Source organism: Mobula hypostoma, chromosome 4 (assembly GCF_963921235.1).
Source record: "Mobula hypostoma chromosome 4, sMobHyp1.1, whole genome shotgun sequence".
NCBI lineage: Eukaryota > Metazoa > Chordata > Chondrichthyes > Myliobatiformes > Myliobatidae > Mobula > Mobula hypostoma.
Window position 1 is genome coordinate 75,385,294 of NC_086100.1, and position 13,343 is coordinate 75,398,636.

The 13,343-nt window shown below is 39.1% G+C and overlaps 1 protein-coding gene across 2 annotated transcripts in view; it reads right to left on the reverse strand.

Moving 5' to 3' along the window:
- pccb (propionyl-CoA carboxylase subunit beta) overlaps positions 1-13,343 on the reverse strand; it is a 91,045-nt gene that overhangs the window by 48,587 nt on the left and 29,115 nt on the right. For both annotated transcript variants that reach the window (XM_063046035.1, XM_063046034.1), the window contains exons 2-5: positions 7,102-7,221; positions 5,953-6,021; positions 1,720-1,776; positions 170-283 (exon numbers count right to left, since the gene is read on the reverse strand). In XM_063046035.1, the coding sequence (XP_062902105.1) occupies positions 170-283; positions 1,720-1,776; positions 5,953-6,021; positions 7,102-7,122 (261 nt within the window). In that variant the 5' untranslated portion in view covers positions 7,123-7,221. The remainder of the gene's footprint in view (positions 1-169; positions 284-1,719; positions 1,777-5,952; positions 6,022-7,101; positions 7,222-13,343) is intronic.

The following is a 13,343-nucleotide window of genomic DNA, read 5'->3' on the forward strand; positions in this document are numbered from 1 at the left end:
TGTACAGAATAAAAATATTGTCTTATCGTATTGGAAATGAAACAAGTATCATCTCTTTTTTTCTTCCATTCTGTCGGCATTCAAATTAAAATCCAATTAAAACACAAAAGTAAACAAAAATGAATGCTATCATCTTTTGAGTTTTTTTATTGCACATTGCTAGTCTCACCAGGAAAATATCAGCATAGCCAGCCAAGGACTCGACACCCTCCTGAATACGTGCCCCTCCAGAGTCATTCAGACCTATAACTGGAGCTCCCACCAAGAGAGCCTGATCCATAATCTAGAAAGTAAGCATATTGATTTATCAATCTGTGTTAAAACTGATGGTCCAACGTTTACATTTAAAGGTTACATCTGCCCTCTTATTTATTATGGATGCATGTAATCTCAGTAGCAGATATTTCCTGCAGACCTCTCCTGGCAAACAGTGGGCCCTTTTCTGGTTGGCTGATAGTGACTAGGGGTGTTCCACAGGGGTTGGTGTTAGGTCCACTACTTTTCATGTTATATGTTAATGAACTACATGACAGAATTGATGGCTCTCTGGCCAAGTATGCGATGATACAAAGATAGGTTGAGGCAGAGGTAGTGATAAGGAAGCAGGGTGTCTGCAGAAGGACTTAAAACGGATTAGAAAAACGGACAATGTGACAAATGGAATACAGTATAGGGAAGTGTATGGCCAGGCACTTTGATAGAAGGAATAAAGGCGTAGACTGTTTTCTAAAGGGGCACAAATTAGGGATTCCCTAAAGGTTAACTTGCAGATTGAGTCACTAGTAAGGAAGACAAATGGAATATTAGCAGTCATTTTGAGAGAACTAGAATATACAGTAAAAGCATGGATATAATGCTGAGGCTTTATAATACATTGGGAAAACCACATCTGGAGTATTGCGAGCTATTTTCGGACTCATATCGAGGAAAGGATGTGCTGGCATTGGATAGGGTCCAGAGGAGGTTCATGAGAATGATCCCAGGAATGAAAGGGTTAATGTATGAGGAGTACTTAATGGTTCCAGGCTTGTACTCACTAGAGTTAAGAAGAATGAGGATCTCATTGAAACCTATTGAACATTGATAGGTCTAGATAGAAAGGACATGGACAGGATGCTTCCAACAGTGGAGCAGTCAGATTCAAAATACAGGGAAACAAAAATGAACAGAAATGAGGACTTTTTTTTTTAGGCAGAGAGCAGTGAGTCAGACGATTCCCACAGATGGTTGTAGACGTCAAGTCACTGGGTATATTAAGAGAAGAAGTTGACAGGTTCTTGTTTAGTCGTGGTGTCAAGGGTTACAGGAGAAGCGGGTTAAGAGGGGAAAATAAATCAGCCATGATTGAATGGTGAGCAGACTCTGCCCAGACTCTTATGGTTCTTTGCTTTTTGAAAGATTTTGTGTAGTTAGATTTTCCCAATTTATAAATTATGTATGAAAACATGCAGCACCTACTTGCAGAAAGTGAATCTAAGCAATCTTGGAGTTGTGGTTGGGAACAAGGAAAGCAAAACAGAGTAAGACCTAAATTATCACTTATCATATACTGCCTTGACTTAACTGAATTTTAGATCATAAATAACTTGAACATGTTCATTGCTCAGTTATGGGAATAACTATCTGTGTAGCTCATCTTACTTGCAGTCGTAAGAGCAGTTTCTTTACTTAAGGGCGTTAACAATTCAGAATACAACTTCTACACACTTATCACTTTACCTTACAAATTTTTTGTGCATGAGCTCCTGACAAACTTCCTCCAAAGACTGTAAAGTCCTGGCAAAAAGTAAATAAAATTATTGTAAGTATTGTAAATGCATTGGATAAATGGAAAATACATTGGTTTTCATAAAAGGTGAAATTAATTTGCTTTTAATGTTGTACAAAGTTTAGATACTGATGCAATTTCACCTATATTTAAAAACTTTTAAAAGAAATATTTGCCTTAGTGTATGAACAAGAATGTCAAAAAATAAGTTTTGTAAGCAGGGATTAACTGCGACAATTTGTTTCAAAGTAGCACTTTTAACAAAGTATCTTAAAAAATAGATATCACTCAGAGACAAAAATTAATATCAGATTACATTGTTTGAACAAAAGGGTAGGTTTTGAGGAGCTCTTAAGAGATATAGTGAGCCAGATATGTTTGGCGGTTTGGGGTGGTGTGGAGTCAGGAGTAATGGACCTTAAGAGTCTTAGTAGCTGAAAGCACAAAGAGTCTTGGTAGCTGAAAGCACAGCTGCCACAGAGCAATTACATTTGGAAATAGGCAAAACAATAGAATTAAAAGAGCACAGATATCTGAAAATAATGGGGACTGGAACAGGTTAGAAATTAGGAAAGGCATATCCACAAGGTTTAAAAATAAAAGATGAATTTTAAATTGTAGAGAAGACTACATGGGTGTAGATACATGGTAAACAACAGAATAAGGCAGAGTATTGCATCACCTTGGCTAATGGAGTATGAAACAAAGGAAGATGGCCAGAGGAACAATGGAGTAATAATGTCCAGAGGTAGATATAGCAAAGATGTAGGATTCATCAGGTAACCCTCAGCATGGAAATGATTCAGAGGGGTAAAAGATTGTCCTGGTGATGGCATATTCAGGGTCCAAAAGTCATGAGGTCAGAGTGTAAACACTCTGATTTAATTGCAAACAATTACCAGGGTGAAAACTGGAGTGCTAGTGAATAGAGTTTGTTACAAACAGAATAAAGTGGTTTTTTAAATATTTAATCCACAATAGTAGAAATAAATTTTTGCTCAACTGGTACTAACTGTCCTACAATTCAGAAAAGCTAACAGGTTCAATACAGATAGTTGTGTAGTTTAAGAACTGGAACATGGGATTTGCCTGGTGGCCGCTAATGGAGTAACAGCTCTCTGCTGGTGCTCCTAACTTACTTACTTTTGTCTCCAACCTTTTGAAATACTACTGTTAGACGGGTTATTATATTACTATGACTACCAAAGCAGCTTTGGAAGCTATTACAGGCTCAATTCAAAAGCTTACTGAGGAGTTTCAACAGCTCAGAAAAGAAGTGTCGGCTGATTTGCAACAAATCAGCGCTGAAATTAAACAAATAGGTGAAATTAGACGATATTCAAGCAACTCTAACCGAGCACGATAAGAAGATAAATGAACATGAAGAGGTTATTACTATACTGGACGAGAGAATGGATGAGTTGCAAAAGCTGTATGAAAAACAATTCAAGTCCAACGAAATACTGAGACAGAAGATTATTGATTTGGAAAACAGAAGTAGGAGAAACAACTCACGAATCTTGGGACTTAAAGAGCAAATGGAACGAGATAATCCTAAAGAATTCTTTGCAAACCTTTTGATGGAATTATTCCCTGATATTATAAAGTCTCTGCCTTTGATTGATCGTGCTCACAGATCGCTTATCTACGGATCGACTTCAAAATCAAAACTAAGATCAGTCATTATATGTTTCCATGAATTTCGAATAAAGGACCGTCTGATTCATGATGCCCGTGGAAAAGGTATGATTGACTACCAAGGTCAGAAGATTCGTATTTTTGAAGATTTTTCATCAGAAGTTATGGCAGAACGTGGTTAAGTTTAAAAAAGTTATGGCGGAGCTATACAGCCAGAATTTTAAGCCTTCTCTTTGTTTTCCGGCTCGACTGAGAATCACAATGGAAGATGGATTATTTAAATGGTTTTGTACGAAGGAGCAGGCGCAAGAATTTTTAGACTCAAAAAAATGACTGTATACATATATTGAATAGATTAAAAATCTTGCAAAAACAGAAATACTATATATTAAAATGACTGTTTAATATTTTTCAATATGAATAATCGCTCTGTTTGATAAACCTGTCTAAGCTTGTTTTTTTTTTACTGTGTATTATTTAGTCTTGGTTGGAACAGTAAATAACCTTGAATTCTTTGGAGTGGTTCCAACAGGCTTTCTAAGGGGATGTTTTCAGTGGGGGTAGATAGTGGTTGTTCTTTGACCGATTTTCTCTCTTTGGCAGGAGGGAGGAGGATGGGGAGTTCTTTTTTCTTGAAGCTGATTTGGGAATCTAGTCAATTATGTAGTTTAGCTAATATATCTCAAGGTTAATTATTAGGGTTTAATATACATTTCTCTGATTGCTATTTTAAACTTTCTTATAAATAGTTTTAAAATGGATCAAAGTATTAGTTTACTTAGTTTTAACATGAAAGGGCTAAATCACCCCATGAAAAAAATAAGATTTTTGCCTATATTAAAAAATTTAGGATACCAATTGTTTTTCTTCAAGAAACCCATGTACGTAAGTGTGACAATTCATGCCTTTTTAATCGATTGGAGAGGGTCTCATTTCCATTCGTTTCAGGGAAACGAATTTTAATGCTGCAGTGGACATATATGTAGATATTCACTTGCTCTTCCATGTAAGTTCAGAACTTCCAAGGCTTGGGAGCATAGTTAGAAAATAGATAATTGCCTTACTTATCTTGCAACTTTTTGGCATCTAATGCAGAACCATTCTGAACCAAAATCCATGGCTTGTACCTTATCAATACAACATTCTCAATGACCAGAATTTTTCATCTCCATTTGCAAACACTTTCTGATGCTTTCTCCTTTCCCCCAGTCTCCATAACCCAAGGAAATACCCTGACCCAAGGCAAAAGCTCCAATCCTTTTTCATCTCATGACAATCATTACACATCAACATACAGCAAAGATGAAACTCAAGAGCTACAGACTGGCATGTTATATCATTAAGGATGTATTCAAAGCTATGCTGGCAATACAATTGCACTGGTAGGAAGCTTATGTAACCAGACACGATAAATTTAAATTTGCTTTCATGCCTAGCCACAAGCTCAATGCCTTCCTTTACCACTGAAAACCTTCTATCCCCTCAAAAAAAAAGGCACATGGCACACTCTGCCATCAAATTTCATCAATACAAATCTCAATCCTTCATTCTTCCAACAAAAAACAGCATTAGTCTAAAAATGCACTTATGTCATGACAAGCTCTTGGGCAGGACAGGAGTTTACAGTACAAAATCTTTTTTTTGGGGACCCCAGCTCCCCCACCCTTAACCCTCAGCCATAATGTGCAAAACCATTTGGATACAGGAATTCCTCAAATTACAAACACTCAACTTACATAGCTACTGTGCATATGAACAAGCATTTGTTACACCAGTGGGATAGATTTGCCAGCTGCCGCAGGAATCTTCTGGTGTATGGGAACTCAGTTTGCAGCAATATCCAAACAAGTGATTAAAATGCCCTGGTTTAACTACACCTTGCCTTTGGTTAGCCAATATTTTTATTTTGATTTCCATTTACAAACAGTTCTTAGAAACAGAGCCCTGTTGAAACCTGGAGAGGGACCTGAATTTGAATGTGTAGGTTACTGTCAGATAAAAAGGAGAAAAAAAATTAAGTCTAAGCTTGCAAATTCTCAAAAAGGTAGTCACCTTTGTTGTACTTCCAAATAAGAAAGACAGATACCAATGAGAGCATTTATTTTAGTTTTCATTTCTATTCTTTTGATCAGGTTTCATGCTTCCTTCATTTGAGCTAAAAAGAAAAACATTACCATTTGTTGTTTTGCATTAATGCAACTTTGCCAACCTACTCCATTCTGGACTACAGAAGAGTAATTGGGTGACAACAATTGTATTTTTTCCCATATCCATTAGACAAATTAACGTAAAAATTAACTAATGAGTACCCTTGTTTCCATCTGCAACCTAATGTAAATACACCAATTTCCCAAAATACTATTCCTCTGATAGAACCATCAGGCACCTGGTATATACAGACTACTTCCTGCATGTTTAACTTGACAGGAACCAGAATTCCAGATCAAATCCACCCTCGAGTGTTCTGAACTCTTAAAGTAGTAGTAGTGCTAGCGATTCTTAATCTATTTAGGAAGAATATCAAGTTAAAGCATGCATATTATTACCTGGCTGAAGACATAAACAAGTCGCCCATTAATTTGGCCCTGACCAGTCACCACACTGTCACCAGGAAACTGAAAGATTCATAAATAAGAATAAACTAATTAGTAAAAAATCATTTTAAATACTGCAAGACATGGAAAAGTTAGTTTAGTTGCCAATATCTCTCTCGTAACACATTAAGAAATTGTGACCTTTAGACGTAACAGCAGAATTAGGCTATTCTATCTGTTCCATTATTCAATCATGGACTTTATTCCTCATCAACCCCATTCTCCCGCCTTCTCCCCATGGCCCTTAGTACTCCATTTCTTCAGCCCTCCAGATTCTGTTTCAGCATTTGAATGGATAAAGAAAATAACAACTGTCACAGTATTTGCAGCGTGATGGATTCTTTAATTGCTATTGACCTTCACAGTATTTTTGAACTCAACCTATAGAATACTATTTTCTTTCTCTAGCTGCCTCATTAAAGAAATGCACATCCTACATCAAAATAAATCAGTTCAATCTGAAGAACATGCGCTTTATAAAGTTTCCTTTCCTGCTGTGCATCTAGAAATAATCAGCATAACAATCAGCATTGTTCATCATTTACTGATACCTACCCAAGTCAGGAATACACCGAACCATAAACAGTCTGATCAGAAGGCTAAGCTATAATTTCCTTTCAAGCATATTCCACAAAGGGGTAGCTATGATTCACAGAATCACTTCTGCTCATTTTATAGGAACTACCTTAGCACTTCATTCTACCATGCACTCCAAAGATGCCAAAAAAAACGTACTCCAAGTCAACAAATTTAGAGTAAAGACAATCAGATGGAGAAAAGGTTCTTTATAGTACTTCAAATTTCTACTGATTTATACTCAAGTCATGGAAATTATTTCTAAAATCTTTTTCTGAAGTCATGGAGACCAGACTTTAAAAAAAAATCCACACCTCCAACAAGATTTTCCAGGACCAGCCAACTCCAGGACAAACATTCTGGTCAGTTTAAAATACTCATTAACCACAATTGACCAGATGTTGAAAAGAATTGCTCCTTAACCCTAAAACCAAAATTTAAAGATAGACAGACTGTTGCTTTTTGTAATGAGAACACAATCAGATTGAGAATGGGTCATGCCTTATCCAGACACTGCAACATTACCTTATTGTCTTCCGTGCCCATACCAAAATCTGAGCACCTGTGTTCAACGAATTTATCATATTCTACAAAGGAGTCAGGATCCAGGAGTAGCTGAATACGTTCCCTGGCAGTCAGCTTCCCCTAGGTACAGAAGATCATAATTACAATGTCACGTATCTAGATTATATTACATTTTATTTTACTAGAGACATAAATGGATTAAATAGAAACAAGTATGAAGATTATCAATGCATTTTTACACGAAAAACTGAAGTTACATGTGCATTGTATACACAGTCACAAATATAGCACCAGTACTCAACCAGGAAATAAAAAAGAAATCTACTTATTCTCACTATGGTACAGCCGCTAAACAAGGGTTACTCCTGAAGTCTTTTTCTTCTACTCCTCACTCAGATAATGTTGCAACTTTTATGGGTTCAATCCTGGTCAATGTAAAGTTTGCATATTGTTCATGTGACTGTGGAAGTTTCTGCTGGCCTGCTCCCAGTTTCCTTCCAAGTCCAAAAGAGATGTTGGAAGGTAAATTGATAACTGGAAATTGATAAATCACTGAAACTTAACATCAAAAACAGAACAACACATTTTACATTGGCATTCATTCTAAACAGATTTGAGCACAAATGCAGAGACATGTTGCTCCAATTGAGACACTGAAAGTTTCTGCCAGCAAGTTTTTTGTACAGATCTGGTTTCACCTACTTCAAAAAGATAACCACAAGAAAATGCACTAGAGTTCAGTGAAGGCTCACCTGATTGATCCATGGAATGAATGATCTGTACTCTAAGGATGAATGATCTGTAGTCTAAGGAGAGATTAAATGGACTCGACATGTATTCACTAGAGTTTAGAAAAATAAGAATCTCATTGTTTGTAGCCTGTCAACTCCTGTAAGAACTTCACAGTTATATTTTCCTGGCTAGGGTGCCCAAAACTATAGGTCACGGCCTCAAAGTGAGTTAGTTATTTGGTCAAATACGAGAAGAAATTTCTTCACCCAAAAGGGAATGAATCTTTGTCACTCGGGAAATGAGGGCTGTAGAGGTTCAGAGTACATTCATGACAGAATGACAGTTTTTAAAAATATATATATTAAGGGAATCAAGCTTTATGGTATAAAAGCAAGTTGAATAATGAACTCAAACAACAGGAATTCTGCAGATGCTGGAAATTCAAGCAACACACATAAAAGTTGCTGTTGAACGCAGCAGGCCAGGCAGCATCTCTAGGAAGAGGTGCTGCCTGGCCTGCTGCGTTCACCAGCAACTTTTATGTGTATTGCTTGAATAATGAACTGCAATTTTACTGAATGGGGGTTGAATGGCCTACACCTGCTTTTCATTTTTATGTTCTTCCATTTTTTATCTTTTACATGTACAAAGTTAAAATGCCACTGTATAGTTAAATGTATTAGAAATTTATTTGAATGGAAGTTTAATTCTATATGAACAATGCAAGTCTGCAGCTGAATAAAAGGCTCCAGAAGGTGGTGAAAAAAATGTTAAGCCACCTGTATTGAAGGATTTATATGACTGAGTTAGCAGTGAAGCTGGTTAATAATACAATAGTCATTTATAATTAGAACTTACTATTCTTAAAATGGGATCACAGCAATGGGAAACAGCATTTGTTGCGGTAAGAATACAAGATTTTTAAATAGTAATGTCAGTAAGAAATGAGCATTTGAACATTTTGTATACCCGAAAGAAAATTGCTTCTTACTATATTCTAAGGATTCTTTATGATGCATAGAATCTCTGCAAGGAATTTGACGTATTCTACTTGCTGTGAATGATTACAGCAGCTGGATTTGTTTTATTTACTGATAATCACCTGTGGGAGAGATAAATGTAGGATAGAGGGCAGAGGGCCGGAAATGTAGATTAATGTAATATTACGTATAAAGCCACGCATACAGATTTCAGACAAAGAAAAATAAATACGTAGAGGCCATTGAAGTATAGAAACTATATTATCGGAGACAATGGTCACTACAACTGCAGGAATTAAAATCCAGAATATGTACTGAATAACATCAGACTCAGAGTAAGCAGATTCAATAGCTGGATCATGGTTAAACTGGTCATCTCCTCATGCTCACTGTCTACACTGTTCCTGTGACCATATTTACCATTTTGCAATTTCACAACTCCAAGTCACTTTCAGAGCTTGTTGTTACCACTAGCTTATGAAGTGTGGGGATAGGCTTTGGTGGGCTGATCCCTAGGCCCTGCCTCTAGACTGCCGCAAAGGCTTGTTGATAAGTAGTGTGTTATTAAAAACCTTTGTAAGCAGTTCATAAATGTTTCTGCTAATCAGGAGTACTTAAAGTTGTTAAAATATCTCAAAATAATTTTAAGCCAGTAATAACTATATGCTTTAATAAATTAAAATAATAAAATTAAAATCATTCAGTAAGGGAAAGAAAGCAAATCACTTAGCATTCTTCAATCCAGGTCACCACTACAAATGCCAGCCAAGACTGCTATGAAACTGAGGGGCCGATATACTGTGCATTCAGCCCCTCAAATCAGCACATGTGTGGTGTTACACTCCAACCTCCAATTTGTTCTCAATTTCCATGTTGTGCAGGCATGAAAGTCAGATACAAACAGTCATCAAATTGCAGCAAGCTAGAACTTTTCCCCAAGAACCACTAGCTATCATGTATCCAGCCTAATATGCTACATAAGAAACATCTAATCAAAACAGGAAAGAAAGAATTGTAAAGCAAAAATGACTGAAGTTTCATTTGAAATTGAAAGATTTAAAAAAAAACAGATGCAACCTGCAACACTCACAACACGCTGGAGGAACTCAGCAGGTCGGGCAGCATCCGTGGAGAAGATTGGTCGACGTTTCGGGCCGGAACCCTTTGTCAGGACTGTAGGGGGAAGGGGCAGAGGTCCTATAAAGAAGGTGGGAAGGAGAAGGCTGGTAGGTTCCAGGTGAAAAACCAGTAAGGGGAAAGCTAAAGGGGTGGGGGAGGGGAAGCAGGGAGGTGATAGGCAGGAAAGGTGAAGAAAGAATAGGGGAAAACACAATGGGTGGTAGAAGGAGGCAGAACCATGAGGGAGGCGACTGGCAGCTGGGGGAGGGGGCAGAGTGACATAGGGATAGGGGAAGGGAGGGGGAGGGAATTACTGGAAGTTGGGGAATTCTGTGTTCATTCCAAGGGGCTGGAGACTACCTAGATGGTATATGAGGTGTTGCTCCTCCAACCTGAGTTTAGCCTCATCATGGCAGTAGAGGAGGCCATGTATGGACATACTTGAATGGGAGTGGGAAGCAGAGTTGAAGTGGGTGGCTACTGGGAGATCCTGTTTGTTTTGGCGGACGGAGCGGAGGTGCTCGACAAAGCGGTCCCCCAATCTGCGTTGGGTTTCACCAATGTAGAGGAGGCCGCACCGGGAGCACCGAATGCAATAGATGACCCCAACAGACTCACAGGTGAAATGTTGCGTCACTTGGAAGGACTGTTTGGGGCCCTGAATAGTGGCAAGAGAGAAGGTGTAGGGACAGGTGTAGCACTTGCGCTTACAGGGATAAGTGCCAGGTAGGAGATCCGTGGGGAGGGACGTGTAGACCAGGGAGTCGCGGAGGGACCGATCCCTGCGGAAGGCGGAGAGGGGTGGAAAGGGAAAGATGTGTTTAGTGGTGGGGTCCTGTTGAAGGTGGCTGAAGTTGCGGAGGATAATGTGCTAGATCCGGAGGCCGGTGGGGTGGTAGGTCACCTCCCTGCCTCCCCTCCCCCACCCCCTTATCTTTCCCCTTACTGGTTTTTCACCTGGAACCTACCAGCCTTCTCCTTCCCACCCTCCCCCCACCTTCTTTATAGGGCCTCTGGCCCTTCCCTCTACAGTCCTGACGAAGGGTTCCGGCCCGAAACATCGACCGATCTTTTCCACGGATGCTGCCCGACCTGCTGAGTTCCTCCAGCGTGTTGTGAGTGTTGCTTTGACCCCAGCATCTGCAGATTATTTTGTGTTTATAATTGTAGAACCAGATTTTTTTTTTGTTAAGTAACAATCCAGTAGTTTCTGGTCACTAAATCCAGTTGACAGTTTCTCCAAATTTTCGATTATTTACCAAATTTAAATTTCACAGCAGCTAGGGTAAAATTTGAAGTCAAATCTCTGAATTGTTAGTCCATCTTCTGGGTAACTAGTCCAATAATACAGATTAGCTTTATTTGTCACATGTATATCGAAACATCAGTTTGTACAATGAAATGAATCACTTGCGTCAATGATCAACACAGTCCAAGGATGTGCTGGGGGAAGCCTGCAAGTATTATCATGTTTCTGGTGCCAACATAGAATACCGTCAACTTACTAACACTAATCAGTATGTCTTTGTAATCTGTGAAGAAACAAGAACATAGAGGAAACTATATGGTCATGGGGAGAATATACAAACTCATTACTGTGGTAGGAATCAAACCCCAATGGCCACTGCTATAAAGCGGGCCAACTGCCTCACTAGTGTGCTACCCAACACCACCATTTTTGTAGTACCTGTTCCTCTGATAGAACAATCCATGTACATACTTGAAGGCTTGCATTGTTGATGTCTGTGAAATTCTGTGAGAAGTGTAGCAGCCATGTGCCTTGATTACCCTTTCTATTGTTCAAAGGTCAAATTTAATGTCAGAGAAATGTATACAATATACACTCTGAAATGCATTGTGATTAAGATTGCACTGATTTAACTTCCCTGCCAAGTAACTGCAGCAGAATCTCTGTGATCTCCCTCAATCTGCTGCTTATCACTGCCTCAGAGGGGCTCAATCAAATATTTACAAAGAAATTATTTCATGGGTGGAACATTTGTCACCACAGCTTGGCCACCATTTCTATCTTGCTACAAGTCCAAAAAGCAACTGAATGTATTCACAAGTCTCTAAAGGAATCAAATGAATATGACCTTTTTATCAACAAAAAAAAGTCTCCAATTATCTAATGTTCAGGCGATACTTCTCCTTCACCATCGAAGTAGATTAGACTCCCAAGTGTTTTCGGTGGCCAGAACAACCCCCCAAAATTGAACTTGGTGGAATTGTGGTTACTCTGGACTTCATTGCTTCCTCTCACTAGTACAGGAGGATGAGCATAGATATCATGAGGTTGATGAAACACTAGGATCATCGTTGAAAAAAAGAGATTCCATTGCTTACATCAGTTGTACATACCCCATCGTATGCGCAAGTGGCTGCATGACCCAGCACCGGAACAAATGTAAAGAAGATCTCGAGTCAAAAACTCATGAGAAAAAGCCTAAAGAATAGCAACAAAAAAAAAGCAGCAGTTTTGACTACTAGCATCCACATCATATTCCAGCTGAAATAAGTGGTCCGACATGATACGAGGTTTCCCTTGTAAGTAATTTCTAAAAAATGAACTACAAAATTAGAATTCCCAAAGCAAACCCAATAGCAGTCTACACCAGGGTTTTTCAACTGGGGTTCCGTGAGAGATCGTGATTAAAAAAAAGCATCGTTTTTTGAACTTCCTGCAACACGCCACGCTAGCCTTGCAGTGGTGGTTAGTGACCAAGCTGTCGCGTTAGCAATCTCGTTTGAGGTCTCTTAGCCCAGTATGGCAATGCACAATAGGACTGTGTTTATTCTCAATTTTTAACATGAGACAGGGGAGGCCGTTGATAATTGGTGAGCGCTGTATTGCACGGAGGGGGATGATGACAGGCTGTTAATTGCTGCGCACTGTATTGCATGGAGGGAAAGCTGGTTGACTGATGGTGAGTGTTGTATTACACGAGGGGAGGCTGGTAGGCTGATGGTGAGTGCTGTATTACACGAGGGGAGGACAGTAAGCCAGTGGTGAGCGCTGTATTGCATGGAGGGGAGGACGGTAGGCTGATAATTGGTGAGCATTGTATTGCACGGAGGGTATGACAGTAGGCTGATGATGAGTGCTGTATTGCACGGAGGGAAGGACGCTAAGCTGATGAGGAGTGTGGTGCATTTTCCAAGCATTGAATGGACTTACCCAATTTGGGCTATGACATCAGCCTCTCCCTCCCGAATTACCTCCCCCAACTTCCCCTTACGTGCCACCGCCTGACTTACAGGAGCGCCCAAACTCTACCAGTGTAGCAGAAAATTGTTGGGAAATTTTCATTCTAAAGACAGTCTAGTATGGTAATTTTTGAAGAGGTGTGAGGTGGAAGAGGGGGATTCTAGGCCTAGGCCTACAGATAATTCTGATAAGGTTAATGATGA